General features: G+C 54.0%; 2 protein-coding genes across 2 annotated transcripts; one reads left to right on the top strand and one right to left on the bottom strand.

Annotated features, from left to right (window-relative positions):
- Positions 1-816: 816 nt before the first annotated feature.
- CACFD1 (calcium channel flower domain containing 1) lies at positions 817-7,482 on the top strand. The gene is made up of 5 exons (XM_010570829.1): positions 817-940; positions 5,920-5,992; positions 6,425-6,550; positions 6,696-6,803; positions 7,267-7,482. The coding sequence occupies exons 1-5, from the start codon at positions 817-819 to the stop codon at positions 7,358-7,360; spliced, it is 525 nt and encodes a 174-aa protein (XP_010569131.1). The 3' UTR covers positions 7,361-7,482.
- A 5,898-nt stretch (positions 7,483-13,380) lies between these two features.
- On the bottom strand, positions 13,381-17,937 carry SLC2A6 (solute carrier family 2 (facilitated glucose transporter), member 6). Its single transcript, XM_010570828.1, has 10 exons — positions 17,837-17,937; positions 17,042-17,204; positions 16,731-16,937; positions 16,007-16,106; positions 15,236-15,447; positions 14,956-15,108; positions 14,492-14,600; positions 14,081-14,254; positions 13,625-13,770; positions 13,381-13,536 (listed from the first exon to the last, which is right to left on the bottom strand). Exons 1-10 carry the CDS (start codon positions 17,935-17,937, stop codon positions 13,381-13,383), a joined length of 1,521 nt encoding a protein of 506 aa, XP_010569130.1.
- Between the last annotated feature and the right edge of the window lie 9,333 nt (positions 17,938-27,270).

The following is a 27,270-nucleotide window of genomic DNA, read 5'->3' as shown; positions in this document are numbered from 1 at the left end:
CAACAATGCAGACTCCCTGGTCTGCGGAGATGGGCTCTGGTTACGGACTGTATGCTCCATGTTAATTTGCAAAAAATGCAGCTGTCTTTAAGAGAATTAAGGCTGTTTTCCTGTACCATTTGGTTGGATACCAACAGGTTGCTAACTGGGACATCTCTAACGTGCAAAGTTCTACTTCTGCTCCCATTTTCTAGGGAGACAGCCTGATTCCATTCAGATTAAGGGGAGTGTTTCCCTCTTATCTCGAGGGCAGAACTTTGTAAATCACGTTATGCAGAAAATTCATGTTTCCCTTTCTTCCGAGCACGCCCTGGCTGCCTGGATAACGGCATCTAGTTGTCAGCCAGGGGAAGCGGGACCCCGAGCTCCTGTGCACCCCAGACCCTGGCGTGGATGGAGTGCATGCCTGCGCGGCTGCTTATGAATATGTACACGACGGGCTCTGCCCACCAGCCTTTTAATGAGAGTGACATCAAAGCCCTGCCTGCTGGAGGAGGGGACCCACAATGCAATACGCAGGCAGACGTGGAGGCAGCTCCCACGGCCGCTGGCATCGCTGCTGCAGGCAGAGACCCTCCATTGTCAGCCCTGGGGGGGGGCTGCCGGGGGCCAGGCCCTGCATGGGGGTGCGGGGAGAGGTCCAGCAGCGGCAGGGCTGGGTTTAGGGACTGTGTCCTGGGCTGGCTGGAGGGGGGCAAGGGGGGAGCGTCAGTTGGGGGTGTGTGTGTGGGGGGGGTGTGGGTGTGCATCCTGCGCTGCTGGGGCTCAGGCGGGGAGCGGGGTGCTGCCCCCTGACCCCCCGGGAGCAGGGGTGCAATGAGCTCTCAGGATGAGCAGTTCCAAGCAGCAGCCCCTGACCCAGCGGCTTCCTCCACCGATGATGGCATGACCTGGTGGTACAGGTGGCTCTGCAGGATTGCCGGGGTCATCGGGGGCATGTGTAAGTATCCCCTTCCCTTGCAGACAAAGGTTCCCCCCCCGGCGCCGCTCGTGCATGCGAAAGCACGCGTCGGGGGTCCCGCCTGCCTCTTGTTAGGGTCACCTTTGTGTTAGGGGGGCCGCCCCACGAAACCATCATTTGGGGTTATGGGTTTTGTGTCTGCTCTAGACGTTAGTTTGCTGCGTTTCGGGCAGAAGGAAGAGTCGTGGACGTGTCAAAGTGGGGCGGTTTTAGCTGGCACACGAGGAATGTGCTTTGCGCTCACCGAACCTGCTGAACTTCGGCACCTGGGAGAAGGGACGTCACGGGGGGATCTGCAAATCCTCGAGCTTCTTCTTGGATACAGCACTCACTGGAAGTGATGGGAGCAGCAGCCGAGCCCCTGGTCCTGCGGGAGGGCTGTGGGCAGATAAACTAGATGACGATTTTACTGCGAGGACCAGGCTCAGGGTGCTCAGCAGGGCCAGGTTCAGGGCTTGAAGAGGGGCCGCGAGATTTGGTTCATCCTATTTGTCTGTTTGGGTGTTTGTATGTTCCTGCAAATTATTTTCTTTCCCCATCCTGAATGTCGGAGTGTGTTTCCTGTTACTCCTGTTGTTGATTGCAGAGGGCCTGCCTGTGTTTTTTTTTGAAGGTGAATAATGGACTTGGTTTGTGTTGTGTGTTTTTAAGGGGTTTAGTCTTGGACACAAAGAAGGGAGCCGGTGTACAGCAAAGTGAGTTGGCTGCGCTCTGAATTACCTGCTGCTGAAAAAAATTTTCCCAGGGAAAGAGTCTTTGCAACTTTGCCAGAAATCAGCCTGTCCTGTAGTGCTGTTTTGCTACATTCTGTGGGGAGATTAATAGCTCTTAAAAGCAGGAGGGACTGTTATGATCGCTTAGTCTGATCTCCTGCAGAGCACAGGATGGAGAATTTCTTCTGCTTCAGGTCCACAACTTCTAGTAAAACAAGAGTGTTTCTCAGCCAGTGCAGTCAGCCCTGATTTATTCCCTCGGCTGTGGCGTTTTGTCTGATCCCCCTCTCTCCCTGCCCCCTTCCCGTGCCTGCCTCTTGCCTCGGGACTTGACTGCACAAGCCCACCGCATTTTTGCAGCCGACCTTGTAGACCATGGTATCGCTGGGCAGGCTCGTTACAGCCCTTTTTGGCTAGGCTGGTAAAACATATGCTACTCTCACTGTTTTATGTCTCAGGTGCTGAAATTCCGGAGGTGTGAAAAGATTTGGTAGGACTGCTCTTACGGGGCAAAACGTACCGGCCTCGCCGTGCTCTGCCTGGGGCCCCCGTGCTTCTGGTCCCGGCAGACGGCCAGGAGACCAGCTGGGACGTGTCTTCGGCGCAGGTCCCAGGTGGGGGTTTAGTGTAGCGGCGTCTTTCCCACGGACTGGAGCTGTAGCGGGAGCCTCGGCACTTTTTGCGTGGCTTTGGCCCGTGCAGAGCTCAGGGGGACACGGATGGAGGGTGAAGAGCTGGAGAGGACGGCTGTTGGGTCGCGTTGGTGGCATTGCCCACCTCGTGCTAGAGCAGCTCACGAGTGGTTTAAAAGCGCGAGTCTTTGAAGACATATTTTTTTCTCCGTCTTCACGTTTCAAAGCAGCTGAATTATACTTGGATTATTTTCCCAACCTTTTGTTCACAGCTCTGGGAGCTCATGACTTGTTTTTAAAGGAAGCTAAGAGTTTTACGTATTTGGGCGAGCCTGTGAGAAGAAGCTTTTGGAAGAAGTGTCAGGCTCTTAACAGGATTGCTGATGCTTTGGGGAGTCAGTCAGCTTGCTCTGTAGCCCTGACAGTCTCCCTTCATGAAGTTCATCAGGCAGAGAATGAGGCAGTGTGAGACACAGACTCCTCTTACGAGCAGGGAAATGGGGGACTGTGGAAAGAGGCAACCCTCCAATGTCCCGTGCTAGTAATGGCCCTCTGCAAAATGCTCCTTGTTCAGCATCACCTTGTTGAAGGTGGACAGTTTGGAAAAGGGGTGACTAATAACACGGCAAGGCTGGAGCTTGCTGCTATTTTCAGAGCTTGCTATGAAAGAGCAGAAATAATTTATATGGATTTTGAGCAACTGGATTTATGGTCCTGCTACAGGGCTGGATTATTTCTTACAGAAGGAAAAACTCTCTGTAGAAAGGATGAGAAACTTGGTTAGTGGAGGTGAGACTGGTGGACAACATCTACCCCAGGCAAACACCTGCAGCCTACAACTTGCTTAAGCCAGAAAGGTCCAGGGGCCGGAGCAGGAACAAGAACAGCAAGGTTTGGGATCTGTTTCGGGCTCTTGCCCAGGCTGGCTTGGCGACCTTGGCCAAGTCCCTTCTCTCCCTTGTGTTCCTGCTTGTAAAAGGATGAGGAGAGTCTGTGGCTTTTGTAAAATGCTCTAGGAGCAAAAATAGGCTTGTGTTGAGGACAGTGACCAGCTGCTTGAAATGAATAGAGCCTTTGTAGGGGGTGGTGTTCTCCCCCCCCATTTTAGCTCCCAGTTATTTGTGCTTCCTCAGGGATTCGAGATGGGACAGCAGTTAAACAAATGGCAGAACTGTCTGTCTTCCATAGCTTACGTGCCATTGAGCATTATCTGCATTTTAAACCTATTGCGAGGCCTCTGTTCTGCAAAAAGAAGTCTCTGGCTTGGCAGCTCCATCTCCTTTTGGCTACAGAGGCAGGAGCCGATCCCGTCCCAGTGGGACAAGGATGTACCGGGCTGCTGTGGGATGCGCTGCTCTGCAAAGGAGATCGAAGGTCACTGAATCGTTATCTCTGTGGCTGTTGGCAGCCGCCAGCGAGTGCAGTGTTCCTGCGATTATAAACCTTTGACTCCTTTCCCGCTGGCTGGTGCTCGTGCTGACGTAGGGGCTTGCTCAGCTCAGGCTTGCTGGGTCATTAGTCCATTGGCAAGCGGGGTGGTTGCTTAGCTGAGACTCCTACAGGGACACTTAGTGCTCAAGGGTTGTTTTGGGGTGTTTGAGGACAAAACCAAACCAGAACCCTGACAAAACAACCCCTGCTTGGCTAGATTAAAACAAGAGTAAGGCCAAAAACCTGCTTGAAAAAGTAACATTCTGCCTCCCCGGGTTTGTTCTGTGGATGAGATCAGTTTTGTAGCTCTGTTCTCTGCCGTGCTGTTAAACCAGGCAAGTTCTGCCCCAGCCTCGGCTGCATTTTGGGAATAGTTGAGATGCAGCTGATTTTTGCTGTTCTGCCAGTTATAAAGTGCCTGAAAGTCACTTAACATTATTTTCAGAGGTGTGCTTTCCTGGGAGAGAGCAAGTGTCACAAGCCTGTGGTACTTACCCATAGCTCCTCTCCTGTCAGCGTCCAAGGGTCTGTTGGTCACAGAGAAGAATTAGAAACCGCCACGTCGTGCCCTGCTCTCTGTGCTGCCCACTGCTCCCAGCAATCCTGCTTGCCATTGCTTTTCCAGCACTCCAGCTGTTTGCATGCGTGACTATGAACAGATGATCCCACCCCAGTGCCTCAGTTTCCCCTGCAGTGTGGGGACACTGACACCGGTCCCTCTGTGATGGGAGGATGAGGAGCGCCCTTGGAGCATGGCTGGTAACATGTCCTCTGGCATTTCTCCTCTGGTGGCTCATCTTGTTTGTGCAGGATTCTCTGAAAGATTTTGGGTCCTGTGGAATAGTCCTAGGAAGCCTTTAAAAATAACCCTGTCTGGTTGTTTCCTAAAACCAGGAGGTCACTTGCTCCTGGGCTGACCTTAGATCGGTCCTGTCATAGGCCTGTAGTTTTGTTTTCCAGTCTGGTAAATAAGGATAACTATTTTTAAGGGAACTTTGAAGATTCAGCAGTGTGGCTGCTTAAAAGAAACCTTGCAAACACATGCCAGGCTTTTGAAGGTCAGCATTGCTCGCAGCAGCTCTGCTCAGGGATTCCCTTAGCAAAACACGAGCAGACATCTGAAATACCCAAACCCAGGCTGGTCTCATTCTCAGAGATGGACTCTGCTGCTCTTCATTGTGCTGCTAATCACCCCCAAGACAGCCTTTAAGGGCTGTATAGTTTTAGCTGGAGTTTTGCAGGATTGGGGGTGTTTACTGTGGACTCAGTCTGTGTCTTGCTGCCCTCCCTGCCCAGGCTCGGGTTCCCAGGTAAGCAGCAGCAGCCTGTTGGCATGGCCGGAGGAAAAGGGCCGTATCAAGTGCCGGGAACGCTCTGCAAGTTTAATGAGGCATGAAGGAGGTGCATGCAGCCTCAGCTTGGATGCTGCTGCCTCGTTCCTCTCCTTGCATTACAGAATCAGGAGTGCTGGGGCTATTTTGGGCTCTGCTTTATCTGGCATCCGCTTCCATTTGTATTAGCGGAGACCCAAACTTGGCTCTTTTCTGCCCATCTCTAGCGGAGTTGCACAGAACCAGCAGCATGTGTGAGACTGGGTTCACCTCTGCTTTATTTAGTGTGTGCCCATGTGCCTTGGTGCTGCAAGTCATGTTTTTGCTGAACTTTCCGCATGCTGCTCAGAGACAGGTGTCTGCTGGGACCTCTTTGTTCATCCCAGGACAACGCAGTAATTCCAAAGAAAAACTAGAGTGCCACATACGTGACGCCACATAAAGGCAAATGCTCTGTTGTTCTACGCAAGTGAAACAGTTGTGCAAGTGTCACGCTGAAAAACCAGCCGTTGAGATCAAAAGGATACCCGACCGGAGGAGCTGGGAACAAACCCTCTCCCCTGCATCCCGGGGTCCTGTTCGGACCATCAGACCTTTCCACCCACCCTCCTGTGCTGGTGCAGGCTGCTCTGCCGTGCCTAGAGGTGCCGGCTAAGGCAAGGGGTCTTCTGGGCAGCCCCTGCTCTGCAAAACAGCCCAAAATATGGGAGAGCAAAATTGTGCTGGTGTGGCTGCAAGGTCCTGTTGCAGGGCAGAGCTGGGAGGAGAAGCCACCCCTGCTTGCTGGGCTCTGCCCCCGTGGGCGCACTGGGTTGGTCTTCACGGTCACCAAAATCCTCTTTGCTTTCCAGCCTGTGCCTTCGCTGGTCTCTGGAACTGTGTCACCATCAATCCCCTGAACATCGCGGCCGGCGTGTGGATGATGTGAGCAGAGTTTGTTTTCTTTTTTCTGCCGGGAGGAAGGCTTGGTTAATTAGACACCACTGAGCAAGGGGCAGAGCTGCCCTGCTTGGGCAGTGGACGTGAGGGAAATGTCCGTCGGGCACTGCAGGCTCTGTGAATTGCCAGATCTTGCTCCATCGGGCATGTTGAGATGCTGGATTTATTCTGTTTACATTCATTCTTTACCCCTTTTTAGGTAAATACTGAGATACCCTTATCCAAAATAAGTCTGGGGCACCAGGGTTTGGGAATGATCCAGAAGCGGGGAGGGAGCGCGGTGGGGTCCAGCACCACCATTCCCTTCTACCTGCGTTTGGCCATGGGAGCAGCTGGTCTCTGGGAGACTGGGGGGCATTGCCAACCCTTCATCTGGGCCAAGTGGGCAGAATTAACTTTGGTTTGCTCTATCTGGAGGCTCAACGCCTTTGTCCTGTTCCTGTGCGAAGCCCCCTTCTGCTGCCAGTTTATCGAGTTTGCGAATGCCGTCTCTGCGAGGGCGGACAAGCTGCGGCCCTGGCAGAAAGCCGCTTTCTACTGCGGGTGAGGATGCTCCTGGGGGGTGTTGTGGTGGTGAAGCCATCCCGGGAACTGCGTTGGGATGCACATGGGCACGCCGCAAAGGACGAGCATCCCTGCATCCCGTGGGGAGCGGAGCCCGGCTTTGAGGGCTGCCTCTGTCTTCCAGGATGGCTGTGTTCCCGGTCATGCTCAGCCTGACGTTGACCACGCTCTTTGGAAATGCCATTGCCTTTGCCACCGGGGTGCTTTACGGCCTGTCGGCACTCGGCAAAAAGTAAGAGAAATCTGTCTGCTTGTGGAGGGGAGGGAAGGGGAAGGTGGACCTCCAGCCCTCACTCCCATCTGCCTCCCTAAGGCTACGCTTTCCTCTTGTACTAACCATGCTTTCGGGCGTAAATGCTGCCAGAGAAGATCTCCTTGCCATCATCTCAAAGCCCTGGGAGGGAAGGTCCTAGGGTTTGCTGAGGCTCTGAGCTTTTCCTTGGGAGTTCAATCTAGGTTGCCGTGTGGGTCCCAGCCCTCTTTCTGCAGCCGTTGGATGGATGGATGAGCCCAGCTCTGGGGGAAGTGAGCAGCTTTGGTGGGGTTGGAGAGGACCAGCAAATCCCATTTCACTCCTGGCATCCCTCGGCACGGAGAGGCCCGGGACCCGGTTGGGAGACCTCTGTGCCAGGCGCTGTACCCACCGCGGTGGGCACCTGGAGCTCGCATCCCCACACTGTCCCTTCTCTCTGCAGGGGAGATGCCATTTCCTACGCCCGTATCCACCAGCAGCAGAAGCAAATGGATGAAGAGAAGCTCACGGGGGCCCTGGAGGGACAGGCTCTCTGAAGCACGTGAGCTCGGGGTAACCTCTCCTGGACACTGAGATGTTGGTGAAGATACGGAAATCCACTCTACCCTTCCCTCTGCCTGCTCCCCTCCCTGTTACGCCATGATTTCCCTGGACACTGCAGCAACTGGAAATCTCAGGGGCTGGGGTGGGCTGTGCCCTCTTCTCACACCAGCAGCCAGACCTCAGCGCATTGGCCCCTCTCTCCTCCTCAACCCTCAACCAAATATCTCACAGTCCCCCTATTTTTTAATTTAATTTTTTTTTTTTTTTTTTGCTGCAGAGGTGCTGGCTCTTTGAGTGCTGCTTTACAAGCCTGAATAGGTAGCCTTTCTTTGGAGTGATGCTGATAACGAGCTGAGGATGCAGTACTCATTTGGGAACTGCTTTCCGGATGGGGTGAGGAAGGACAGAGCTGACGTGCCAGCTCCTTGCCTGCACTGGTCTCATGGGAGCCAGGGAGCTGCTGGCCTCATGCCTGGGGGTAATCTGCCATTGCATGTTACACGTTTTTAGTAACGCTCTCTGGTGTGGCCCTTCCCGGGGGTAATACACACTAATCCAGGGTTTAGCAATACATGGTGATGCTTAAGCTTGGTCTTCTTCCACTGAGTATTTTTAATATGGGTCCAGTTAGGCCAGGCACTGAAGGCATCGCTGCATGGGAAAGGACTTCCAGCAAAAAACCCACATAAAGACAACAACCATCTCTGCAGAGGAGCTGCCAGAGGTGCTGGGCAGATCCTGGTACCTACAAAGCACAGTCCCTGCTTCCTCTGGACACAGCTGCAGGCAGTTACTGCAATTTACTTGAATTATAAGAACTAATTACTTTGTCTTAATAAGGGTACTTTTCTTAAGCTTCACTCTTTTACTGGGGAAGAAGGGAAGTGAGGTTTGCTTTACCTCAGCTGAAAAAGGGTACGATTGCTTGAGCCAAGTGGGGTTTTTTTGCTGGTGTAAGGGTTACTGATGTGCGACAGCATCCTTCTGTCATGAGCCTGGGACTCTGTTATCTCTCGCTCCCTGCATTTGCTCCTGCTCCCATGACCCATCCCTCTATGCAAGGGACCTGCTCTCTGCTTCTGTCTGGTACAGCTTTTCTCTTTGGGCTCATGTTCTTTTTGCATCAGTCCTGGGCTGATTTTGTATGGGAAGGTGGCATATCCTTCCTTTGCAAACATAGAGATGTCTGCACCATTTCAGTGTGGATAGCTGGGATGTCTTGCTTCTTTATTCCAGGCTCCGTCAGTGGTTTTTGCATTATATTTTCTGTTTGCTTTGTATCATGCAGAACAAAACTGCTTGCTAAGTTCAGGTCCCCCTCTTCTCATTATGGTTTCTTCTGGGGGGGTTAATTTATTTGAATTTACATGATTGCTTTTTACTTCGATTAGGAAAAAGGGGAATAATTTATTTTTAGTTATTTAAGTATTTTGATGGGACTCATTTTCTCTGGACGTAGGAAACAGAGCACTCGTTTCTCCTGTCCTTCAAAGGACCACCTCATTTCATTGAGGGGGCCTCTCTGAACCCAGGGAGAGCCCTGGCTGCTGTAACTGGGATACCGTAAAATCCTATTGTGCCCTTCAGAGTGTTTCTCATACTTTTGGAAAGTGTATTGTCCCTTGACCCCTTTGTCTTCTTCTGGGCCACTAGCTTGACAAAGTTGGTTTTCCCCCTTTTCTGGGAGAGAGAAGGGAGGAAAACTGGGCTGTAGCTGCTGGACTGGAGGTTTGTGCTCACTCAGCAGCCAGGGCAGGTAGCGGCTCCGGTGAGCAGCGGCTGTGGGGACTTGCAGCCTGTTCTTACTCTCCTGCCCTGGGAGCTGACCTCCCGCTGCCACCAACACTTTGTGGTCCCATTTGAATCACTGGGGTACCAGAGGGGTTGCATGGTAGTCTGAGAAACGCTGCTGGAGGCTGGGTGCTGTCTGTCAGAAGGGTCTGTCCGCCAGCAGCTCTGTGGCTTTTGAGCGGTGTCGTGTTGGAAACTATCTATATAACACATCCTTCCTCTAGGTACGGTGTGTATTCACGTTAGCTGAATGATACCAGCGCATCCCTGGCAGAGCTGGGATGGAGCCGCTGCTGGAGGGGATGGCTGGGCATGGATGTAGTGTTTGCATTGCAGCGGGACCAGAGCGGTCCCTGGAGATCGGGGGCCTAAGCTGCCAGCCAATATTAGCTGTTGTTTCTTCGGTGGAGTTCAGGGAGGTGTGAGGATTTGCACCGGTCAGGAACACGGCTTGGGTTTATTTACACGTGCGGGCCCTTGCAGCTGGATGCTGGGTAGCCACTTTGTGCTAAGCCCCTCTCCCCCAGGGCTCCGAACGGTGATTGCTCTGACACCTGCTTGTCTGGGATGCAGAACAGGCACCGCCAGCCCGGACACAGCTTGTTTCAATAAAGGCTGTGCCATTTCGCAGCCCCCAGCGCTGGGCTGATCCCTGTTGCTGCATGAAATACGTGGGTCGTTGGCCTTTCTTGTGTGTGTGTGCGTGTGTGTGCAGGGACCCCAGCCTCCTGCGTGGGTCACGCTGCCTGCAGTAATGGGGGGCTGCAGGAGGAATACGCTGCAGCCTGTGGGGTACTTCAGTGGTAATTGCCTCTCCGCTCTTCGAGCCAGCGGTGTCCCTGCGCAGTCCCTTTACTGGGTGGTTCACGTGCGGAGTCCTGCCTAGCAAACAGGGCATCTGCTTTGATTTCAGGGGGGTTTGGGGAGTTAAGTAGTGTTTAGTAGAGGAATGTTGCAGACTGGTGCACGTAGCTATGAGCATGTCTTTGGTAGTGACTGCTTCGCTCTGTGAGTAGTTCCACAGTAGCTTTAGTGACAGGAGGCGAAAGGCAAAGCAGAGGTGATAGAATAACGCTTGCAGGCTGATCTACGCCCACGGTGATGAACCACAGAACTGGCAGGACCCTCGCTGGCTTCATCTGATTGTCCCGATGCCATAGCACAGCAGCAGCAGTCCCTGGGGCTGTTGCAGGCAGGTGCTGCTCCAGGTCGCCTGGAGGGCTCGTTGGCACGGACGGGTCCGCTCTGCTCCCTTGGCAGCAGCGACAGAAGTCCCTTGGACACCAGCAGTGCTGTCGTGCTGTGTTTTGCGGCAGTTGGGTCTGACACTGGGGCCAAGTCAGCAAACAATCTGAGCTTAACGCTTTTGTTGAAAATGAGCCTCAGGGACTCTTCTGTAAGAGCTGAGCCTGGAGCCTTTGGCCCCAACGCTTAAAGACACCGGGTCTGTTCAGTGTCTGTGCCTGCTGCAACAGGAGGTATCTCAGATCCGTGCTCCGAGAGTGCTGACTCCTACAGATGCGTGTCTGGAGTGGGAGCTCTTGGGAATTTCGTCTGTCTGTGATGCAGCTGAAACCAAGCCCGATGCTACCATCATTGCAGATGTGGCTTGGTGACAGCACCCATGGCTTTTAAGAGTTGTAGTGACAGTAGATGGTCTCACCTCCATGTGGGCAAGAGACTCTTTTTGTGGAGATAGAAAGGACCTTTAGAGTAGTAGCGTCACAGTAGTCAATATGCCCATTCACAGTGCATGGTGGTTATTAATTGTGTTTAGAGGCGCCATCAGGGTGCTTGGAGCTGTGTAAGGATAAATGAAGTTAAAAGCCCTGCTCTAGAGATTTTTACAGGCTCAACCCAATCCCTGCTGATGGCATCCAGGCTGGATGGCTAATCCACGGGGTTTCCATGGAGGAGGTTCTGCTTGCCAGGTCTTGGAAAAGCCTCTTGGGAGACGATGGGACAGAAGTTTTGTTAAGTGAGAACTCAAGAGCGGGTGATGCATTGACTATAGTGAATTGTTGACACCAAGTGTGGAAAGACACCTGGGTACTGGCAGCACATGTGCACTTAGCAATGGACTGTTACACCATTCACCATGTGAGCTGTGCACTTCTTACCCACGTGCATTTATACAGCGTGCAACTTTTCCATGTCCCATTCAGTCATGAAGTTGGCAGCACTTGTGCATATTAGCTCCACTCTCCCCTGGGGCTGTCCATTGGGTGTGAAGAGAAGAGCAGAAGCTCACTTTCTGCTGCGTACCCAGACCTCGCTGCTCTGGGCAGGAGCTGATTTTGTAATACTAATTGATTCTCTGTGTGTGCAGTGAATAAAAAGACCATTCTACCTCTGGAAAGAGCCACTGTGATTTCTCAGACTCTAAATGTTGTAGCAAAAACCCTCAGACTTTCTATATTGAAGGAGGTCACTCAGAAAATACTTCTCCAGTGAGGTTCTCACAGGACCTGAAGAGTCCAACCTCATTTCATATTCGGGCATTTCCTCCTGAGGCTGAGCCCTGGGAAGTTCAATTCATCTTTGTCATTTTTTCCTTAGGAAAAAAAATCCACTGTCTTCAGGGAAGAGGTTCACTGAAGTGAAGATATCAAAACCTGGTCCATAGCCATGTGAGAAAGAGAACGCTCTAGCACAGGGCTGCCAGACATCCTGATCTTCAGAAGGTCAGTGGAAACCAGAGGCTCTTGAGACCTCTCGTAATCAGGCCATGCTTAGAAACAGTCCTATTCCAGCCAGGGCTGAACATCTTTCTGGAAATGGGTCTCAGCTGCAAAGGTTAGGTCTAATACTGAATTTTCTCTGTGGTTTTGATTTTGGCCCATCTCTCTTTCTCTGTCCCAGGCTGCTTTAAATTAATCCTCTGATAAAGCACATCTTCTCTTAGGTGATTTCTCTCATCTCCTGCTGCAGGGAATCTAAATAGTAGCTAGAGTATCTTGAGATCTGGGTCAAATATGCTATGCTACGCCATGCTTCCTTGTCCATAGCAGGCTGAATGTTCCAGGAATAGGAGGACACAAGCATCTCCACCAGACCTCGGGGTGCCAAGTGCATTTCAGGAGGTTAGACAAATACTTGGGCAAATCATCTCCCAGCTCAGCCTTTGTTGTTCTGCCCTTTTGGGAGGAGTTAGGTTGGATGGGATACTCAGCAAGGCCATTCTTTCCTCGCAGCCATAAACACACCCTGCAGCTGTGTTCAACCTAGGGTTAGGCTCTAAAATAATAAAAAACCAAGTCCTTAATCTTGCAGGACACACAGGAAAGGGGTAAGAGCAATTTGCTACTAACTATGCAGTTGAAATCCCAAAGTGATGGAGGTGGAGGCTCCACACAAAACTGTGATGGAGGTGCATCCACCTTCCTCTTTGTGGATGAGTAAAACCCTGTGGTGGGAAAGACCCACCCCAGTACAAAGTATTGGCAGTACCCGCTGTGTCTTTCCTACAGTGAATCACTTGCACTACAGCTGAATGTTTGTCTGTTCCCATTCTTTGTTTTGTCCTGGATTCTTTGTGAACTGTATTTGGTCTTGTTCATTAGGCTTCTAGTGTAATGTCTGTTTTTAGAGCAATAAAACATGGCAGCTTTTTATACAAAATACCTGGCTCTGCCTCTTTCACAGTCTTTAAGTACATGAGACTCATCTGGGATGCTGCAGGCTGCTGTGGTCCCCTTGTCACAGTCCTGGTCTGCCTCTCCCATCCCACCTGCCTGCAGCTCCCTTCTCTGCAAATCAAGGCAACATCTTGAAGTTGGAGGCAAAACTGTTTTATTCTTGCAACTACATGATGAGCTTTTGCCAAAGTGGCTACAGCTGTTATCTCTGTTCCAGCCAAACCCTCGGGCTCTCAGGCTGCTTTGGTGGCTGCTGAGCGAAGGACGTGCATGGTCTCTTGTCCACAGCCACACCTTATATTTTCCAGGACATCTTTACCTCCAGCCTGGTGCTGGTTACCTGGTCCCATACCTTGGGTTGACATGTTGCCCAGAGAGCAACAGATAGTGTTGAATGACGGGAAGAGAAGGTAAAGTTCCAGGTGGCAACTTCTACATCCAAAGCGAGACAGTCATGGCCACCCTTTCCTCTCCCGTTGCCTTCGCAGAGAGTTCCAGCCTCCACCTCCAGCAGCACAACTGTTTTCTTTGTTGCCCTTGAGCATCTGGACTGGTGGCCCAGTACGGCTGGCAGATGGCAGCTCCTACCTCATGAACGACCTCCGGCCAGTCCTGAAGAAGGCCTCAATCTGTTCCAGGGACCTGCCTTTGGTTTCTGGAACACAGCAGCCTGTGAATAAGATGTTTCCAGCACAGATGACAGCGAAGAATAGGAAGGGCACCTCGAGGCCGAAGGCGTCCTGGAAAGTGGGACAGAAAGCAGACGTGAACTGGTGCAGAGAGGGTCTGAGGAGGGGCTGCCGGACACCCTCCCGAGGCAGTACCCACCACAACCCGGAGGAAGAACTGGGTGAGCGTGAAGGCTGTCAGCCAGCTCACGACGACGCAGAGGCCCGAGGCCACCCCACGGGCTTTCAGAGGGAGGATCTCCGACATCAGCAGCCAGGTGATGGGTCCCCAGCCCATGGCATAACCTGCAGGGGAGAAGGGGCAGGGTGAAGCTACTGAGGCTCTGCAGCCCACTGAGGAGTGCAGAAGAGCCCTGTGCAATCCTGCCCTGCTCCCCCATCAATCATTATTCCCCCCCCATTCATGCTCTGTCAGTCCTCAAAGTGACTTCAGATGCCATCTTTCTTGGTCTTCCAGGGACATCTGCCTGCCTTCCAACTCCAAGCCCAATCTCCTTGTTCCATATCACCCTGCCTCGGATGAGAAACGTCCCCCCAGGCTGGTACCCAGCCCTGTGCTGTGGGTCCTGGGCGCTGTCTCGCTCTCTGCACCTACCCATTATGAAGAACATGGTTGCCAGGAGGGGGATGAGGGTGATGTAGTTTGTTGGCTCAGCAGGAAGGTTGGCAGAGCTCACCAGGGTCTTGTTAGCAATGGTGCTGTTCTGAGAAGCTGGCATGAAGTGGATATAGAGCCCCATGGTCAGGTTGGAGACCAACATGACACCAGCTGCGGAGAGATGCAACGTCACAGTGGGACCGATGGGTGAGTGACCCCCTCCATGCCAAGGACTGAGCGCCTGGGAACGCCTCTGCTCAGGACCTGAGCCACCACCGAAGGAAAGAGACCTCCCCCCTCCCTGCCCGAGTCCTGCATGGCTGAAGTTTCCACTCCTCCACATTTGCAGAGCTCCTGGAAATCCTTAAGTAAGAGCTTCCCTTGAACGACAGTGGGAGAGAGACATACCTGATACGAAAAGAAGAATCTTCCTCCCAGCTTTATCCATTGACACAGCAGCAATCACCACAGAGAACAGACGTACCAAGCCAACAAGAGCTGCATCGTACTCTGGTTTCTGCAAAAGCAAAAGCAGTGGGGAAGCTGAGATAGGAGAGCCAGGGAAAGGGCAGGTTCCTACATGTGTTGCCTTGAGTCTTGCTCATGACTTTGTCAAAGCTATCCTCCCATAGTAAGACACCAGAAAAGAGCCTGAAGCTCAGAGGAGAAGAGCGGGGAGACAGTGGGGCCAGTCCTGCTCCCCATCCTCATGCAGCCTTTTGCAGGGCAGGTGCTTGGCAATTGATGCCAACCAGGTGCTTTAAAAAAAGGCTTCAAAGTTGGGGTTCTTAGAGCTGCAGGGGACTCGGAGCATTGGACAGCCATCACCGAAGACACGGCAGTCTGAGCACAGGCCGAACCCCGGGGCTCACCAGGATGACGGATGTTTTCTTGAATATCGACTGCAGGTACACGAGGACACAGGTGACGCCCGAGAGCTGCTGCAGGAACCTCATCCCCACCGCGATCAGGATGGGCTTGTAAATGAAGGGGTCCTTGATCTCAGCACAGGAAACCCGCCGGCTCTGGAGGGGACAAAGCCACAACGCCGAGGTGTTACCACCTCTGGGCACCACCGCGGCACCCAGAAGACGGCTCAGGAATTGCCCAAAGGAGGCTGGATTTTGCAGTTTTCACACTGAGCCTCCTCACCTGCTTCCTCACGCTGTCCTTGATCTGCTCATATTCCCGGGCATAGTCCGTGTCCCTGCCCCGCAGCCAGCGCAGCGACCCCAGGGCCTCATCGTCCTTCCCCTGGGAGAGCAGGAACCGGGGCGAGTTGGGCATGAAGCAGAGCAGGACTATCATCACGAGCACGGGCACCTCCCCTGCGACGGCCAGCCAGCGCCAGTCCAGGACCAGCCCTGCCGAAGCAGCACAGTTAGGAGCGGAAAGCGTGCCCTGGCCTCGCCTCCATGTGGGCACCCCAATAATTTAATAAATCCAGCCGGAAAAAAAAAAAAAATTAAAAAAGAAATAAATAGAGATTTTGCGTATGTTTTTCTCCTAGCAAAGAAACATTTTAAGCTGTACAATATGGGGAAATTCCAGCAAGCTCCCCCAAATCTTAGAGTAGCCAGCAAGATCCTGCAGCAACCAGGGCACATGCTGGCGGGAGATGCACACACAGTTCATCGCGTGCTGCCCTTCAGCCCTGACGAAACCTCGGCAGGACCCGGGTCTGCAGGCACGGTGATGAATCTGTGCGGGTTATGGATTCATCCCTCTGAGCACACACACACAAGTGTGGGTTATGCACGGGTGATCCTGTCCAGACCTGCTTTGTACACCCGCGGTGGTGGTTGTGAGCTGGCTGTGAGGGGAAGGAATCCATCAACTCGCCGAGAAAGTTGTTTAAAATCAACTCCCTTCCCCTAAGGTCTCGCCGAGGGTTCCCTGCCCTCCAAACACCGAGATACTTGCCCAGCGCGTACAGGATGAGGGAGCCCAGCACCGCCATGATCTGAGGACAAGCGCCCAGCATGCCTCTGACCCCGGGGTGGGAGATCTCCGAGATGTAGACCTGGAGCGGGACAACGCACGCTTAACGGAGCTGCGATATACGACCGTCACCGCCAAAACCTGTCCTCCGTCACCTCACAGTCATCCACTGCAGCCAAGGGAAACCCAAACTGCTGGGAAACTGCCCTCTCGGGGTGGAAACCTGACCGGTCCAGCGGCACGAGCTGGTCCTGGCAGGCGGAGCGGACGGCCTCGCAGACACGGCCACTTCCCTCCCGTCACCCCGGCGTGGGAGAAGTGCCCCAGCAGTATGCTCACACTTCCATTACTGGAAAGACGTGCCCCAGGGTTACTCAATTCTTGCCTTCCCCTCTGCATGCAACAACGAGGTTGGCAACTGGTAAACACGGGAGGACATAACTGCTGGGGGGAGCAGGGCAGGGACCGAGGACCTGCCTTCCCTTTTCTGCGGGCAAGAAAGTCCAGCACCGCGGGGACAGCTCAGGCTGGCCGTGCCAGGACTGCTGACCCAGTGCACCCTCCCCATCCCCAATCGCCCAGCCGCAGCCCTGGAGTTCTGCTGATGCCTCCAAAAAAACAGCAGGATGCCCCAGGCTCAGCTACGGCGCTGCCCCGTCTCCCACCGTGCAAATCCCCGGCAAACTCCCTCCCAACGGCACGTTACCGGGATGGAAGCGGACGTCACGCCGCCGGCGTAACCCGTCAGCACGCGGCCCAGCAGCAGCATCCCGATCCCCTGGGCACCGGCCATCAGCGCGTATCCCACGGCGGAGGGCAGCGCCGAGAACATGATGCTCAGTTTGCGGCCCAGGCGGTCGTTGAGGAGCATGGCGCTGACCCCCCCCGCCGCCGCTCCCAGCGTGAACACCGACTGCGGGGGGACACGGAGAGGGACCTCGGTGGGTCCGAGCTCCCTCCCCGCACACCCACTGGCTCTGTCCCCCCAACCCTGGCAGGGATAACCCCGTCTCTTACTCCGAACCAGGATGCCGTGTGCTGGTCCAGCCTCAGCGCAGGGCTGGGGTGAGCCTCCAGGGCAGGGATGACGGGCGAGGGGTAAACCAGGGCGAAGCCGAAACTGAAGTTCCCCAGGACAGCAGCAAACACAGCCAAGTAAAGCCGCCTGTTGCGGAGGCTCCTGAGGGAAGGACGGAGCGAGAAGGATGTGTTGGGTGCCCTTATCGCACCCAGCAGAAACTTTAAATCTGTCTTGCGGCTTCCCCCAGCCTTTGCTGAGGATCTCGTGACACCCACGGAGGGATTTTTCTGGGGAATGGCCCTGCACAGCCCCAGGCTGGTGGGGTTTCTCCGAGTGGAGCAGCAGCCACTCCTGCCGTGTGGTGGCGGGGGGAGAGCACGTCCCCCCCAGGCACCACCAATGCTTTCTTCTGCGCCAGGTTGTTTTCAGCATGTTCAGTAAACTGAGAAAAGCAGAAGCTGGAGCTGGGTGGCACCATGGACCCATCCGGCAGCCGGCTTGTCCCGGCAGAGCAGGGAGGGGGTTCCTTTCAAGGGTCCCAAGCCCCCCAGCAGGACCTTACACCCCCATGAGAGCTGGATGCCCAAAACCACACAAACCCGCGGCTCTCCCAAGTGGGCTCATCCAGCACCGCACCCCCTGGGCAGGATGAGACCCCATCTCAAGGCAACTCAGGAACGACAGCAATACGAAGCAGCTTTTCCACCATCTCCCCCCCGAGCCCAGTGCTCTCGGGAGAGGGGATGCAGCCCACCCCACAGCCAGCCCCACGTTCCCAGTCCGGCCCTTACCGCAGGTACTCCTTGTCAAGCCTCTTGCCAGCGCTCTCGGGGAAGGTCCGATACGAGGAACTCTTCTTCCTCACGAGGGGCTCCCGTGCGCTCGGCTCCATGGCAGCACCCACCGCGATGTGGGTGCTGCCGTGCTCGGGGCTGCCTCGGGGACAAGGAGGAAGAGGCAGCTGAAAGCGAAAGGGGAGAGGCTGCAACGCCGTTGCCTAATCAGAGAAAATCTGTGCCTCGTGGGTTTGTGCCTGGCCAGCCTATGGGGAGGAAACTTGGGGGCCCCCGGAAAACCAGCAGGCAAAAAGCCAGGGGGAAACAACGGTGCCCTACAGCCTTTGTCCTGTGCCCACCCAGCCACTGTCCCTCCTAGACCTCATCCACACCAAAACTCATCACTGCAGCGGCACTTTCGGGGACAATCCTTGCAGAACCATTTCCACCAGCAGAAACGTCCCTTTGCTAAGGCCACGTCTCTCCCCTTGAGGAACCGCTACCGGTTAGACTGGCCAAACTCTGCTTCTTTTTTACAAGGGTAAATTGCATCTGTGTGAGCCTCCACAGACACCCTGGGGAAGGCGTTTCAACATAGAGCAGAGCTCAGGAAGAGGAAGAAGAGGGAAGGAGCGAGGGGTGAACTCAGAGGGGGCACGAGGAGCAGGTGAGGGGGATGAAGAGTGCTGATGAGGATGGAAAAGGGGAGGGTGGCATCTCTGCCGCATTGGGTGCAGCTGCCAGCGGCCCTGGGCTGCCCATGGGTGCCTTTGCCCCCTCGTCCTGATCCCCCCGACCCCACAGGGCTCAGCAGGCAGCGTTTTGCTGGGGCATCTGCACGTCCTGGGGGGCTGCAAGATCCAAACTTACTCTATACAAAAGGAGGGGATACACCTACTGGCTTTGCACTTGGATATAATTAGCAAAAGATGTCTTTCCCTAAACTACTGTAGTGCTCCTCTTGTTTCCATCATTCACCTTAGTTTCTGGTGCTTTTGGGACCACCCGGATGGTTTCTGCACCCCCCCTGCCTGCGTGGGAGCCCCAGTGATGCTTTGGTGTCAGCCAGGACCTGCTGCGCTCTTTCCTTCGTGCAATCTGCTTCCCCTTCTGCAACCACCAAGTGCTGCATTTAGTGTCTGATCGATGCTGGGGATTTACAGCTGACTCAGGCACTCGGGGCTGTGTTTTCTCCGCAGGAAGAAAGGTCATGGAGCAAGGGGATGTTGGGGCAGCAGGCCAGCTCATCCAAAGACTTTCCAGTGCCTTGTTGGTCTGAGCAGGAATGTCACAACAACCTCCAGCCGACCTGGAGCTCCCCCTCCATCAGCAAGTGCCATCGGTCACCTCCCTTGCATGCACTTTGCTCCGTGCATCTGGGCTACCAGTGCCTGTTCGCTCCCATGGTGGCAATGCTCTGTGCAAGCTCATGGCCCTACGTGGGGCCACAGGGGCTGTGACTCATTGCTGCCGGTTGCATCTTGTGGATCAAGGAAAATCTGCAAATGAGTGGCCTTAGGGAATTTGCAGCATCCTTCCTCTTCAAATTCTCTAAGGCCGCTCACTGAGAAAGCTATTCTTTATCTCCTCTGCCCCTCCTAGGCCTCAGCTTTTTCCCAAAGCTAGGTGTGCTGAGTCTCTGCAATGCCATATTTGCCATGTTACTTCCCAAAGCAGCTGCCTTTCAGCCCTACAAATTAAAAAAAGGCCCCCAGGTCCAGGTGAAAAGGGGCTGCAGGTGCTGAGCATGATGGTGCTTACTGGGGAATGTGGCTGCACGGTCTCTGGGGGCTGAGACTGCTGCAAGATAAGGGCTTTTCTCTTTTTCTTCCCTGATCTTTGTTTTTGTTACAAATATCTCTAGTGAGGAGGAAGGTATGGGCTTGCTGGTTAGTTATCTCTGGCTCTTTCCATCGTGGAGCTGTTTGGCTGCTGCTTTTTGGGATGGTGGTGGGGCTGAGCGTGCTGCCCTATGCAGGGTCACGCCAGCTCTGTGCTTGTGCTTCTTGGAAAGGTTTGTGTGCTGGGTTGCGGGTCCCTGCCAGGAGTGATATTGCTTAGAGCAAAGGTGTGAAACCTGCATTGCTGGTCTGTAGTGTGCTTGGGAGCGAGTAGAAGAAAGGCTTCTGTGCATGTTGATAGGTCTGTTTGTGCATCCTTTGGATGTTCATGTCTCTCAAAGATAACGGCTGGGAGCTTCCCGTTTGCAGAGGCAAACACTGAAGCAGGGAGAGATGATGTGTCCTGATGGAGTGTGAGGAATCGGTGGCAGTGCTGGGTGCTGAGCTGGTTGTGCAGTCTGGTGGCTTGGACAGGGAGAAGACGACTTGGAGCAGACTACCATGAAATGGCCGTCTGCATGCCGCGACGTCCCTTGCTAATTCATCTCCCTCCCTTCATTTGCTTTTGGAGATTGATGTGGCCTCTAATGAGGGAATTCAGAAAGCAGGATCTGCATCTCCCCTCTGTCTGGAGCTTTGTACTCTCCCACGAGCAGGGGTGCTGAGGCCTGGACTCTGGCAGCTCCTTGGGGCTGCGTTGTGCTTGGGTGCACAGGCTGGGTGCTGGGTGGCCGGAGGCAGCCTGCTGCAGCCCTGGGACCCAGCAAAACAAGCCTGGGACCCAGGACCTGCTCTGTTGCCACAGTGGGGTGAGCCCACCCATGCTGGTGCGACCCCAGCATGTGCATGCACAGGGCTGGAGCCCCGAGTGCCACCTCCTGCCCCAAAGGAGCTATTGCCTATATCTGATTTAATTCTCATGCTTCTGGCTACAAAGCAGCTATTAACTGAAGAGGCGTCAAGCCTGTAAACGTGCATTAGCTGGTTTTGCTGTATTTATGTGATAATTTAATTACCAGGGGTTTTGCCTAAATAGCCCTGTGTGTGGGAGGTTTTTGGGAGGGAGTAGGGCGATGCAGGGAAGGCTGGCAGCGGCTGCTGTGTCTCCTGGGCTGGGATCGGTGTTAGGATGGGGCTGGGGACAGGGCTGGGACCCCGCTCCGGGCTGGGGCACCTCTTTGGCACGTGGGCGCTGCACGCACTTGTCACAGACCTCATGGAAGGACACGGTATCTGTCCTAAACCTGAAGCCACTTGGACATGGGACAGAGAGGATTGCTCAACCCAACTTCCCCCCCTTATATCTGGGGGGGAAAAAGCATACTGGAGAGAAACCCTGAGCCGGAGCAGTCGGATCTCCCTGAAATGCGAAGGGTTATGCGGTTTCGGTGCAGATCTGTCAACTTCTTCAAACAGGAAATTACTTTGTGTCTTGAAAAATCTCCAAGCACCTGTAACACCGGGGAGCACAGGGAGCCGGAGCCCGTAGGAAGCTTGGGGAGCCGGGGCTGAGCCCCTGGGCAGGTTTGTCCCTTGGTGTGCAGGGGGACGGTGTCCTCTGGAGGGAAGGGGTGTCCCTCAGACATGGTGTAATAGGTCCCTGCGCTTGCTTTCGGTGAGCACCGCGTCCTTGCTCTGCCCTCCGTGGTTTCTTTCTAAAAGTGCAGTCTTGGTAAGGAATAAAGCACCCACCACCCTGTCCCCGCTCCATATCTCCCTGGCGATTCTCCTGACTTGCTGTAGGTCCTACCAAAACACACAAGGGGTGGGTAAGGTGAAAGAAGACTCTGCATCAGCAGTGTCTCCGGTGGGCTGTACTTCGCCATTGGCATGGGGAAGGGGGTCCTGCCCCGCTCCCCACCTGCGTGGCAAGTAACGGGGCTCCAGGCCCTCGAGGGTGAACTGGGGAGGAACGAGGCGCCTGCTTTGGGAAAGCAGCAAACCAACCCGTGGCCGATTAAAGGACAATCTGGTTTTGCTGAGAGCTGTTGGCTGCCTCAGCCGGAGTGATGCATTGCTCCGGCTCAATTGGACCTTCCTCCCCCTCTGACAGCTGTGCAATAGATCATGAACATATGCAAAAAAATAAACTGCATCAAAGCCACTTGGCAACTTAACTAACCCAATTCATAAATTAATTTCTATTCCTCTTGTAAGGGAGAAATCAGTCACTCCTCAAGGCTATTCGTCTCTATCGCTCATCTGGCCACATCCTTTCATAAATCTTCCCTGTAAGTCTGAACTGGTGATTGCTGGGTCAAGATGCAATAATGCTCGGTGCCTGTGCTGGGCTTAGGGGCAGCCCCAGGGCTGGTTTGTGCTGGACTGGGGCAAGATTGCTTCTCCCTGCATTGCCCCCATCCCTTAAGGCTGTAGCAGAGCTGGTGTTTTGCAGCATGGTGCTGCTCTGTGGCTGCATGTGGGTGATTTTGGGGAGCGCGTGGTCTCTGCTGGGGAGCCATCGGGGCAGCGCAGAGGTATGATGGTGAATCTCCTCGCAAAACGCGGGCGAGCAGCACGTGCCGGGTTTCCAGAGTTGCGCAGGGGATGGCCAGTGACTGCAGGGTGCTGGGGGCATGAGGAGGGAGGGTGCGTGGGTGCTTGGTGGGGGCCAGCACTGGACTGGGTGCACCCCCACGGAGCTTTGCAAGACCCCATGGCTTTGCAAAACAGCGCCTGGAGCCCCTCCGGCTCCAGATGGGCATCAGTGCTTGGAGCCCAGGTTAGCTTTTCCAACCAGGCAGACAGAAGTTAGCTCTTCCTTACTGTATCCCTTGCCCTGCTCCCCCCTCACAAAAAAAAAAAAATCACCACCTTTTCAGGCTGCCATCTGTTTATTTTGTTGGACTCGGAACTTGCTGAAATGTCTTTCGATGGATGAAGGAACGCAGAGTAGAAGAACAGAGCCTGGCAGGCTGCATGGTGAGTGGAAAATAGTTTTTTGGGACTTTCTGGAGTTTGAAGGCCTGATGATGGATGTGCATGCGAAGGATGGTAATGGCTTTGTAAGTATCAAAACACAGAGCAAAAGAATAACTCTGCCTAATAGACTGAGAAATGTATGTCGGACAGGATCCGCTCTGCTCTGACACGGGCGAGAGCGGCAGCACTGAATGATGAAGTGCTGCGGGGCTTGGGAGCAGAGGCTCGTATTGGTTTAATGTATTGGAAAAAATGGTACAACTAGGTTTGAAAAAATATTAGGTACTCGCTATGAATGTGTTGGAAAAGGCTGCATCTTGCCTTCAAAATGAGTCTCAAGGAGACCCATCGTGTTTGCAGTGAGCTGTTCGAGGGGCTCGCAGCCGCCTGTGGCTCTGACCCGCTGGGCAGGGCTGCCTGTCCCTGTGCCTCCTGGCTCCCCTCTTGCTGCCTTCCCCATCTGCTTCTGGTGTCCAGACCTACTGACAAAAGTGATGGGTTTATGTGGAAATTTTGTGGGGATAAATATTTGCCTGTCAGCAATGCTAGGTCAGAGCATGATTTCTCATGTGCCGTTTGGAAATGACATTTCCAAGCAAAATTAGAATTTCCCATTGAGGGATTTTTTTGTTGTTTTTAAATTGGACAAGGGTTGAATTTGGGGGGTTTCCTGGTTGCCACGCAAATGGAAGACTTGTTCATCCCCCCATGCTTAGACCGAGGGCTTTCGGTGTCCTGTTTCCAACCTGGCTAACCCAGAAGCTGGGATGAGCTGGAAGACTTGTGTGTGAGCTTCAGCTGGGCGTTGGATTTGCCAAAAGCAGGATGTTTTTTTCTTGCTTGGAGGGCTTTTTTTTTTTTCAGGTCACTTGAAATCTTGCAATCCCCAACTTCCAGTCCCCCCAGGTACAAATAAAACTGAGATGGTGGATAAAAAGGGGATGTCGGGGCAGACTCCAGCCCTTCCCATGAGATGTGGTGGCTTCGTCACTGGCTGCATCTTCTGCTGCAGTTTTTGGGTGACTGCTGGCCCGGGCCAGCGTGCATAAGTAGTGCCAAGGCAGCGCAGGACCATGCTCTTCTGGAGCCTGAACTTCCCCAGGGCGGTCGTGGCTCCCGAGAGAGGGAGGGATGCAGCCAGCAGTGCTTGGAGCTGGTCCCCTGCGGTCCTTGTGCCCCATATATCTCTGTCTTGCCTCGCTCGGATGATGCGGTTGATCTTTGCGCAGGGACATCTGTGCAGAAATACTGCATGATAGCAGGGGCTGAGCGTCCCCAGGGATGGGGACCAAAAGCGGCACTTTTTGCTGGTGGGGATGGGTGAAAATTTGGGAAGCACAGGGCTGCACCGCAGCGCCTGCGGCAGCGTGCATGGAAATACAGCCGAGCCCTGCTAGGCTGCGGGGATGTCTGCAGGGAAGGTTTTAGGGGCTGGGGGTTATCCCTCCCAAAACTCGATGGCTTAGGTGACCTGCAGCCTTGGGAGGATGGTTCTGCCGTCACCTGGCTCAGCTCACATCCAGGATGTAGCCACAGGGGCTAAAAATAGAATTTAAAGAACAAGCACAAGAAAGTTTCCTTTCTGAAATATCCTGTATATCCAGAGCCACATTAAGGCACCAACAAGGTTTTCGACACCCTGCATTGGTTGAGAGGTGGCAAGATAAATAAAACAACTTTCAAGAAGAATTTTTTTAAGAAACATTATTTTAGCATGTCTAGTTCAACTCCATGAGCTGGTGGGACAGGCTTTCAAGCAGCGCCTGTTGCAGTGCCACAACCTGGGTTTTTTTGGATCCCCCTTCCCTTGCCTAGGGGCATTTCTTCTGGGTATTTTGAAGTGAAGCTGCTTTTTCTTTGATGGCAAAGACTGGATTTCTTTATGCTTCGGACACAAATCTCCCCCCACATTCCTGAGAGCTGCTGCCTGCTCCTTCCTTGGCTCTGTGTGTATTTTTCCTGTTTAATATGATTATTATTTTTTTTTTAAAAAAGGGCAAAACAAAACATATCATTTCCTTGACTTAATGTGAGCCAATTATGGCTCACAGGCTGTTAACTTCATCACCGCTTCTTCCAAGAAAGACCTTGGTAAAATAAACCACCACGCCGGCGGAGCAGAGCTGGCAGCCGTGCCGATGCACCGGGACCTGCCGTCGGGCTCCGCGTGCGACCGGCAAAGCCTCAGCAAGCCACGGCATTTTATCTGCTCCCCCCCACCCCCCAAAGCTGGAAAAAAACCCTAACGGCTCTGTCACACACATGCCCGCTAAAATATCCAACCACTTGTTGTACATCTGCTGACGGATACCAACTGGAAAGGAGATTAGGGCTCAGACTCCCGCGCTGGGCTGTCTGCCCCTCCTAATGAAGAACAGATTGGAGCCCTCGCCGGTGCTCGAGCGCGGCACGCTGCCTCCAGCACCCGGCAAATGGCAAAATCAGGAGGGCTGGGGCGGCCGGCGGATGCCAGGGCGCAGGCCAGCCTTATTAAACTGCGCCAGCAGCCAGGCATAGCTTAGGCTGGGGCTTGGGTGGATGCTGTGTGGGATGCTGGGGGGTCTGCGGTGGGATGCTGGGTTCTGCAATGAGCCGGTGGGACCCTGGGTGTTGGGGGGCACCTGAGTTGCTGCATGTTTGCAGTAGGGGCTGGCATGGGATGCTGTGTTCCCCCCCACCCAAGGGGGCACTTGCCCCTGCACTGTCCTGCCCATCGCCTCCAAATCACAGTGGCTCGCACATCTGGAGGGCAGGACCTGACCCCTCCAACCCGGGCACCGCTGGTGGGGACCTGGAGCCAGATGGTGTCCAGCTACAGTGAAATCCCACATAGTGTAGGTCACTTTTTGCATGGCGTTTCCCAGCCGCTTTGCCTTGGGAAGAAAAACGCTCGTGGCATTTAAAAGCTCCTCGGGGCCATCCCCAAGAGCAGGGTGCGGGGCCCGTGCTCTTCCTCACGCTCGGCCACAGCCGTTTCCCCAGGGTTTTGCATGCTGCCTGCAGCACTGGGACCTGCAGACCGTGTGCATGTTTGCCAGTGACTGCATCGCTGTCTCCTGAATTGCTCCGTTCCCTGGCCGGGGTCCAGCACAGGAATGTTAACGTTTTTCTGCAGCTAATTCAGGGCCATGGGCAGACCCGATGCTGCCTTCTCCCTCCCTCCTCACCGCTGGCGCTTGTTTTATTTTATGTTTCTTTTCAGTGGCGGTTGAATTGAAAATTAAGATGTGCTGGGACCTAACTCCAAATAAAAATGCCAGCGTGTTCCCTGCGGGGCCCTTGGTTTAACCTCCAAGGCGGGCAGTGCCATGCCGGTCATGCAGCCCTGCATGCAGTTCAGCCATGGAGACACATCCCCATCCCCGTCCCCATCCCCGTCCCCATCCCGGGACTGGGAGCGAGGGCAGAGGGAAACCCATCTTCTTCCCGACCCATCTCCTTCCCTTTGGCAAAGCATTTTCCACTGGTGGTGGGGTGGGGATTGCTCATAAATGGTTTGCCTTGCTGGGATTTTGGGGATTACAGCCTGTGGGGTGTCCTCGCCGAGGAAACGATGCCTTCTCTGGTCCCGTGGGACTTTCATGCTGTGCATCGTGGGCTGAGAGCCTGCATTCCGCCTGCAGCCCGCGGGATAAGGGATGAGGACAAGGCTATGTCCCAGCTGGGGCTGTGACACTGCGGTGGGCAGGCTGGTGGCCGGCTACCATCGATCCCTGGCCGCTGGCAGAGAAGAGTGGGAGAGGAGCACGATTGCTGCCGTGGCCTATAAAAAGGCAAAAATGAGCTGGGATTCCCGTACAAGGGGGAATGGGAGGCAGCTGCATCCTCGAAGCAGGAGAATAAGGAGCTTTTTATAAACCCATTTTTGCAGGCACCTTTTAACACGTTTATCCTGCCGACAGAAAATCTCGTGGATGAAATTTGGAGTGAAAGCAGAGACCTGAAAACACATTTCTGCTCCGCTGGTGATCTGTTAACGGGATAATCTTGTTACAGCCACCTGTTAGTCCTGGAGTGAATCTTGAGTATTCCTGGGCAGACATTAATTTATTTTATTGGCATAACAGGACTCTGCCCCATGACCCTGGGGTGTCCCCCAACACCCCAGCCCTTGGTTGCTTTCCCATTCAAGGTCATTGGAAGTGGCACTAAATACTTTCAATTGCTCTTAAGCAAAAGGAGCTTTGAGGTTTTTGAAGATCAAGATGCACCAGATGGACCAGGTTTTTATTCAGGGGCCTTTGGGCCAAGCCCTACATGCATTAAAAAAAATCTTTATGCATCTCCATGGCCCTGACTTTCTCTAAGTTTTGTGAAAATTGGTGGCTGGATAGAGGAGAAAAACCCCAAAGCTTTTTCCATGCCATGGAGGGAGACTGTTATAGCCAGCCTGTGCCCACGCTGGGAACCATCCGGCCGCTGCCTCGGCTTCTTTCCTTTCCCACCAGCTTTGCTGCCACTCCTCTGGGTTTTTTTTTTCTCATTGCACTTTTAAACCCCACGTGCCGTGTGTCCCCCCAAGCCCCTGAACTCTCCCTCACCCGCCTGAAGCCGCCACGGCAGGTAGGGGCGGCCCCGACCCCTCGCTCCCAAAATTCATTTCCCCTGGGAAAGCCTCCTAAGCTGGTTATACATCCCGCTGCCCCCCGGGTACCTAACGGGTGAGGCAGACCTTGCAGGAGGATG

This window comes from Haliaeetus leucocephalus, unplaced genomic scaffold (assembly GCF_000737465.1).
Source record: "Haliaeetus leucocephalus isolate CR32 unplaced genomic scaffold, Haliaeetus_leucocephalus-4.0 Scaffold306, whole genome shotgun sequence".
Taxonomy (NCBI): Eukaryota; Metazoa; Chordata; class Aves; order Accipitriformes; family Accipitridae; genus Haliaeetus; species Haliaeetus leucocephalus.
Note: the sequence above shows the minus strand (reverse complement) of the source record. Positions and strands in the feature narration are given on the sequence as shown.

What these genes read in the sequence shown, in the direction of transcription:
- SLC2A6 (XM_010570828.1), bottom strand. Translation starts at nt 17,937, where the DNA reads ATGGAGCCGAGCGCACGGGAGCCCCTCGTGAGGAAGAAGAGTTCCTCG. An exon ending in CCTCATCCTGTACGCGCTGG is followed by an intron (nt 15,448 to 16,006) that starts GCAAGTATCTCG and finishes CTGCTTCGGCAG; the next exon opens with GGCTGGTCCTGGACTGGCGC. An exon ending in AGGACAGCGTGAGGAAGCAG is followed by an intron (nt 15,109 to 15,235) that starts GTGAGGAGGCTC and finishes TGTCCCCTCCAG; the next exon opens with AGCCGGCGGGTTTCCTGTGC.
- CACFD1 (XM_010570829.1), top strand. Translation starts at nt 817, where the DNA reads ATGAGCTCTCAGGATGAGCAGTTCCAAGCAGCAGCCCCTGACCCAGCG. An exon ending in GCGGCCGGCGTGTGGATGAT is followed by an intron (nt 5,993 to 6,424) that starts GTGAGCAGAGTT and finishes CTCTATCTGGAG; the next exon opens with GCTCAACGCCTTTGTCCTGT. An exon ending in CTGTCGGCACTCGGCAAAAA is followed by an intron (nt 6,804 to 7,266) that starts GTAAGAGAAATC and finishes TTCTCTCTGCAG; the next exon opens with GGGAGATGCCATTTCCTACG.